We start from the raw sequence: 6,897 nt of genomic DNA, 5'->3' as shown, positions 1-6,897 counted from the left end.
GGGTGGGAGTGCAGAATGAATTAAGAGCATTGAGATAAAAAGTTATCCAACAGCATTTTAAGGTTTACAATCATACCCAACATTCAGTGACTATGGGAAACATGATTATTTCCCCTTTTGTAAGACTCCTTACAGCAGGGTTCTGAAACACACATATTCCACCCTTCACACATACCAGTTTCCCTTCTTCCCTCCATCCCATCTTCCTTCTCTGGCGGGAATGCTGTGCCCCGGGGAGTCAAGTCAAACCAGGCAGGCCAAGTCAAACAAACAGAGTCTTGGTGCCACTGGATTGTCTTTCCAGAGTTTTATTTTTAGTTTTCTGATCCATACTTCAAGGGATTCCCTTGTAAGAGGGAGGAATTTCCACAGGGCCCTTGGAAGGTGTTCTCAGCCTACCTACTGGTAAAATGGCATCAAGGGCCCCCATCGGTTCAATATGGGAACCTTGGCTGCACAGTGAAAAGGACAGGCACAGCCGGGCAGTAGAAAGTAGCCTTTGCCCACGTCTGGGGCAGGCTGGCGCTCAGGCTCCAGGAGACAGGGGAAGTCGGCACTCTGTCGAATCCGGTTTGGGTCGTCGTGGGCCAGGTACACAGCATGGGAAGCTGGGTACACGGATGGACAGATGCTGGTGAACCTACATTCATCCTCCACTGGGGCCACATGGTCCTGTGGTGGGAAGAAGCCAGGTTGCCCCAGGTCCTTGGCGGTCATGTGGGGTCTTTTGAAGGCAGGGTATCCATCTTCTAGCTTGGGGTTGGGGCTGTGGGTGAGCCTGTAGAACTCTTTGTCCCGGAGTTGGGTGTCCAGCTTTGCTTGCTGTGGAAATAAATCATACACAAAAAGGGGGCTGAGAGAGGCAACAGCGAAGCTTCTTCCTACATAGTCTCCAAGACAGAGCACACTTGGGACTTCCCCGGCAGTCCAGTGGTTAAGACACCATGATTTCACTATAGGGGGCATGGGTTCAATCCCTGGTTGGAAAGCTAAGATCCCACATACCGCAAGGCAGCCAAAAAAAGAAAATTAAAATTAAAAATAACTAAATGAGACAGGGTATACTTTTCTTTATTTCCTAGAGATTAGTTTTTGAATGGCAATATATACAACAGAAGGACGTACTGAAATCGTACAAAAGGGTTTATAGTGAAAAGTAAGTCTATTTCCTACCTTCCTTCTTTCTCAGGTCCCCTCTCCAGGGACAACCCCTGTTATCAGAGGGTTCTGTGTCTTACTGGAAATATTTTATGTACATGTAAACTTATATGTATATATCCAGATGCCTTCCATCTCTACACAAGTGATACATATTATTATTCCAGTCTGCACTTTGCTTCTCCTAAATAATTTAATCTCAGAAACTGTTCCACCTTTGTTTGTATAGATCTTCTTATTAATTTTAGTGGGGTTACCTCAAGATAGGAAAAGATGTCTTAAACAAGACTTAAAAAGAGCAAGGGCTTCCCAGGTGGCTCAGTGGTAAAGAATCTGCCTATAATGTAGGAGCCGCAGTTTTGATCCCTGGGTCAAGAAGACCCCCCGGAGAAGGAAATGGCAATCCACTTCAGTATTCTTGCCTGGAGAATCCCATGGACGGAGGAGCCTGTTGTGCTACAGTCCATGGAGTCTCAAAAGAGTTGGACATGACTTAGCAACTAAACAACAATGAAGAGAGCAAATGATAAAGGAAAAGACTGATACATCTACCTATATTAAAATAAGAGTTTCTATTCGGTGAACGAGTGAAATGACAAGTCACAGACTCGGATTTTGCCACTTATATAACTGACACATGTAAGATGTCCAGAACCCATATGAATTAGTAAGAAAAAGACAAGCAACTCAGTAGAAAAATGGACAAATGACATAAGCAGAAAAATAAATAGCCATGAACAAATGAAAGTTTGAAATCACTGAAATGAAAATTATGAAGACAAGAAAATATTATTTCAAGCCCAGCATCACTGACTTGATGGACATGAGTTTGAGCAAACTCCGGGAGTTGGTGATGAACAGGGAAGACTGGCATGCTGCAGTCCATGGGAGTCGGACACGACTGAACGACTGAACTGAAGTCGGCAAAAATGAAAAAGTCTGACACTACCAAGGAATGACAAGATTGCAGAGCTACCTGACTGTCCTGGTGGGAAAGTAAACTGATATATCCACTTTGGAACAGTGATGTCACCTCCAACCAGCAATTCCACTCCTGGGAGGGGTGAACTCCTGCACAAGAGGCCTTGCCTCATCTTCATTGCAGTATTTGTGGGTGGGAGGAGTCACAAAAAAGTAAATAACCCCGAAGTCCACTGACAGAAGAGGGGACAAATGTGTCTTGGCATCTTCACGCAATATAATATTATACAGCAGGAAATGCTTAACATGCCACAATGTTCAGCAAAACAATAGAAGTCAGAGAAGAGGACAAATAATATGATCCAATTATATAATGAAATTCAAAAAAAGCAACCCTAAATAATTTATTTAAAGAGATTGTTGTTGTTTAGTCACCAAGCTGTGTCTGACTCTTTCAGACCCCATGAACTGCAGCATGCCAAGCTTCCCATTTAAAGAGATATATACATAAAAGGTGAAACTATTTAAAACACACACACATATAAGGGAGTGCTTAACCCGAAACTCAGAAGAATGATTACCTCCGGAAGTCGGGGGAGGGGTGGGAACAGGGAGGGGCACGCAGGGCTCTAATGTGTTGTGTTTTAAGCTGGCGGATAATAGGTACATTGGAGTTTATGAACATTATTTAAACTGTAAATGTTTATTATTTACTAGGTGTTGTATGAGTGACACACTCGGTGTATATTTGAAACCAACACACATGAACTTCCCAGGTGATCCAGCAGCTAAGACTCCGCCCTCCCACTGCAGGGGGCACTGGTTCCATTCCTGGTCAGGGAAGATCCTGCATGCCCTGAGGCATGGCCAAAAAATAACAAATAAAACAGTACACACACATACACACAGAATACCTCTTTAGATCTCCTGGCTTCAGACACTGTTCTCAGTAAGTGCCCTCAATGTCCACACTCACAATAAAAATGGATAAAGAGGATTTCAGTGGGCCATTGAATGGAAGGCAGGACTGAGTGACTTCTTACCTCTTCTGATGTGACCCGGGCGTATTTGTGCTTCCCATAAGGTTTGTAGTCGATCATGTAGGAGCTTTGGTATATGTCCAAATCCACAGGGGCCTAAAGGTTAAGGGAGAACACTAAACAGATTTCATCCTGTCCTTCTTCCACTTAAAGGCTTTCAATGACTTCCCATTTTTTGTAGGACAAAGGTTAACTTTTGAGCCTGGAATTTGGAGCTCTTCATGATCTGGTTTCTACTTGATTCTACCATCTCAACCCCCTTGGCCCAGCTCTATGCCCATCACCCCAGCTTCACTGCTTTTGACTCTTCCCAGGTGGCTGGCACATATTCTTATCTCCAGCTGAAAACGAGCTGTATTCTTCACCTGCTGGCAAACTCCTACACATCCTCCAAAACCCATATTAAATCCCTTCCCCCCAAATTTCTCCCTCCCATCTCTCTCTACCTTCCAACAATTAAACTCTCATTCCTCTGTTTCTACGGCACATTTTACATCCCTCACTACAGCAGTTATCATGGTGTGCTATCACTGACTTAACGAAGGATACTCAGTTAGGATTTAATCTTAGGCATCTCGTCAACCTTAAAGCCCAATGCACTGCCCGACACACCAAGGGTGACCAATAAATGTACACTAAGCAAGTAAAGGAATCTCCAGAAAATTGTAAACTCTTAACTTTCTTCTGCTTATTAAAAAAAAAAAAAAAAAGAACGCTATGCAGGGATGGTAACCAGAGGGAGCTTCAAGGAGCCTGGCCCTCCCTGGGGCTGTTTGTCAATGCTGCCAATCTTGAGGCGGTCACAGCGGTCAGAAGCCCACAACACTCACCTGTCCAGGGAACACCACACGTGACATAGCAGACGACCTAGACACAGACAAGCTGGTTAGCCCCATTTCTGCCACAGGCAGGGAAAATAGTCTAAAGCTCCACCAACCAATCACATTACTCAATCGCCAGGCATTGGTGATGGCAGCTGGGGTAAATGGGTTGGTGGACAGGGGTCCTGGGGCAAAGGGGCTACAGCAGGACTCAGAGGGAATCGGTTGTTGAGAACATCAGATTTACCCCTCAGGCAGAGGTGAATCTGATAGCAAGTGACGTGCTAGTAAATGTTTTGCAATCTCCTTTTGGGCGGGGGAGGCAAATAAACCCCAGTTTATAGCATTTGCGAAGTTCTGCTGAGTCGTTTCCACCCTGGCCCATTTCCACCCCCTCCAGTATTCTTGCCTGGAGAATCTCATGGACAGAGAATCCCATGGGGTCGCAAAGAGTGGGACACGACTGAAGCGACTTAGCACTCATGCAAACAGAATGTGCTCCCAGAGCTGGGACGACTCCAGTGCACGGGGTCCCTGGGAGCCAGGGTTCTGAACAGCCCTGAGAAAGCAATGGTCAGGCCTGGAACTTAGAGGCATCCTGATGCAGAAACACTAACTATGTTTCTAGTGCAGACTGAAGGGATCCAGGGTGAAGGTTTTGAGGCTCTGCATTCTTGGTGGACAACAGCCTTGGATGGGTCCAATCACCCCCCAATCCTGATATCTTAGTGGGGAGGCCTTTCTGCCTGGGCTTGGGGGAGCTCTCTGAGCCCACTCCATCTCATGTACTTGGCTCTCTAGGTTCTGGATGGCTCCTCCATTTCATTCCCATGGCATCCTACCCTGAGCGCCATTCCATTCAGGGTCCGTGGTGGTTGACAGATGTTAAATAGCCCCGTGTCCCTTCCTTTTTGTGCATAGACAGCTCCTCTCCCAGACAGGGGGCCAACTTCAATGCAAAGAGCACCCACCCTTCCTTCTGCCAAGAGGATAATGATGTTTCAGCCCTGCCAGTTCCAAGTGTCCCTGCCACCTGGACAGTCTTGCTGCTGTGTCCCTCACCACAGCACTCTGTGACATGAACCCTGACCCATTCAGTGTTGGCTATTTTGGTCACAGTCCCTGGGCATTATGATGGGGTGACTGGCCAACCTCCTGTGTGCCCATCCCCTTATCCCTGGCCCACCCTTTCTCACAGAGAGCTGATGGTATTCCAGCCCACCTGAGCCAACATGAACCCTGGCAGCATCAAAAGGCACCCAGGATGCAAGGCTTTCCAACGCTCTACTGAATCGGACTATTTGCAGATTAAAAAGAATTTCATGGGGATTATGACATTAGACTTTGTGTGACTGAATCCACCTCGTACCACAGCCCTCCCAAGCATCTGTTGCCTGAAAGCCTGGCTTATCCCTCCTCTGTCTGTCAAAATTCCACTCTCCTTCACAATTATTTGGATGGTTATAATCCAAAACAAAAAATAGTAAGTGTAGACGAGAATGGGGAGAAACTTGTGCATTGCTGGAAGGAATGTAAAATGATGCAGCCACTGTGGATAAGCAGATAAGTGCTTGACGGTTTCTCAGAAAATTAAGCATAGATTTGCCGTGCGTGCGTGCATTCGTGCTAAGTTGCTTCAGTCATGTCTGAGTCTTTGTAACCCTATGGACTGTAGTCCACCAGGCTCCTCTGTCCATGGGGTCCTCCAGGCAAGAATACTAGAGTGGGTTGCCATTTCCTTCTCCGATAGATTTGCTGTTTGATCCTGCGATTCCACCTCTGAATATGTACCTAAAAGAACTGAAAGCAGGGACTCAAACAGATATTTATACATCTGTGTTTCTGGCAGCATTATTCACAATAGCCAAAGGATGGAAATAACACAATAGTCTATCAGTGGATGAATGCATAAGCAGACTGTGATGTATACACACAATGGAATATTATTCAGCCTTCAAAAGGAAGGGAATTCTGGCACATGTTACATGTAAGAACCTTGAAAACATGCTAGGTGAAATAAGCTAGACCTTAAAGGACAAATATTGCATGATTCCATTTATATAAAATACCTGGGTGGTCAAATTCATAGGTACAGAAAGTAGAACGGTGGCTGCCAGGGAGCTGGAAGGAATGGGTATTGAGTTTCAGTTTGGAAAGAGGAGAGAGTTCTGGAAATGGAGAGTGTTGATGATCGTGTAACATTGTGAAAGTATCTAATGCCACCAAACTGTGAACTTAAAATGATTCAAATGATAAACTTTACATATATATACCATTTGCATAAATGTTAATATATTTACTCTTACACACACAAATTCCACTCTAAGGGCCACCTCTTCCACAAAGCTTTCCTTGGTTTCTCTCTAGAAACACCATAGACTCCTTTCATTGACCCAGCCAATATTTGCTGAGGACTTATTTGGTGTTGGGCACTGTTCTGAACCTTGCAGATTCATCAGTGAACAAAATAGATGGAAATTCCTGCTTGCATAGGACTTACATTCTGCTGTGAACAAGACACAGAGTAAACCAAGTACTAAGTGATTCAGCCTCCATTAAATCCAGCAAAGAAGCAAGATGAGGGAAACCTGCTTGGTGGTCCAGTGGCTAAGACTCTGTGCTACCAATGCAAGGAGCCTGGGTTTGATCCCTGGTCAGGGAACTAGATCCCACATGCCACAACTAAGACCCAGCATAGCCAAATAAATAATTTTTTTGTTTAAAGAAGCAAGATGGCAGAATGACTGAGGCACTTCAGATTGGGATGGAGGTTATCCAAAAAGGAGAGAGATGTTAAAGCAGTAATCTAAGCACAGAAAGAACCAGCCATGCAACTATATAGTTCCATATATACAGTAGGTCCTTGTTTATATATTTTATATATAGCCGTGTGTATCTATTAATACCGAATTCCCAATCTATCCCTCCTCCCCTTCCTTTTGGTAACCATGAATTTG

General features: G+C 44.9%; 1 protein-coding gene across 1 annotated transcript; it reads right to left on the bottom strand.

Annotated features, from left to right (window-relative positions):
• Nucleotides 1-399: 399 nt before the first annotated feature.
• Nucleotides 400-3,976, bottom strand: SPMIP9 (sperm microtubule inner protein 9). The gene is made up of 3 exons (XM_027965784.1): nucleotides 3,950-3,976; nucleotides 3,123-3,215; nucleotides 400-822 (listed from the first exon to the last, which is right to left on the bottom strand). Exons 1-3 carry the CDS (start codon nucleotides 3,974-3,976, stop codon nucleotides 400-402), a joined length of 543 nt encoding a protein of 180 aa, XP_027821585.1.
• Between the last annotated feature and the right edge of the window lie 2,921 nt (nucleotides 3,977-6,897).

This window comes from Ovis aries, chromosome 3 (genome assembly GCF_016772045.2).
Source record: "Ovis aries strain OAR_USU_Benz2616 breed Rambouillet chromosome 3, ARS-UI_Ramb_v3.0, whole genome shotgun sequence".
In the NCBI taxonomy this organism is placed as follows: Eukaryota; Metazoa; Chordata; class Mammalia; order Artiodactyla; family Bovidae; genus Ovis; species Ovis aries.
The sequence above is the reverse complement of the archived record's forward strand: the minus strand, read 5'-3'. Positions and strand labels throughout refer to the sequence as shown.

Coding starts and splice junctions, on each gene's coding strand:
- SPMIP9 (XM_027965784.1), bottom strand. CDS start 3,976: ATGTCACGTGTGGTGTTCCCTGGACAG. Junction 3,216..3,949: donor GTGTGGTGTTCCCTGGACAG/GTGAGTGTTGTG, acceptor CTTAACCTTTAG/GCCCCTGTGGATTTGGACAT. Junction 823..3,122: donor CCCGGGTCACATCAGAAGAG/GTAAGAAGTCAC, acceptor TTATTTCCACAG/CAAGCAAAGCTGGACACCCA.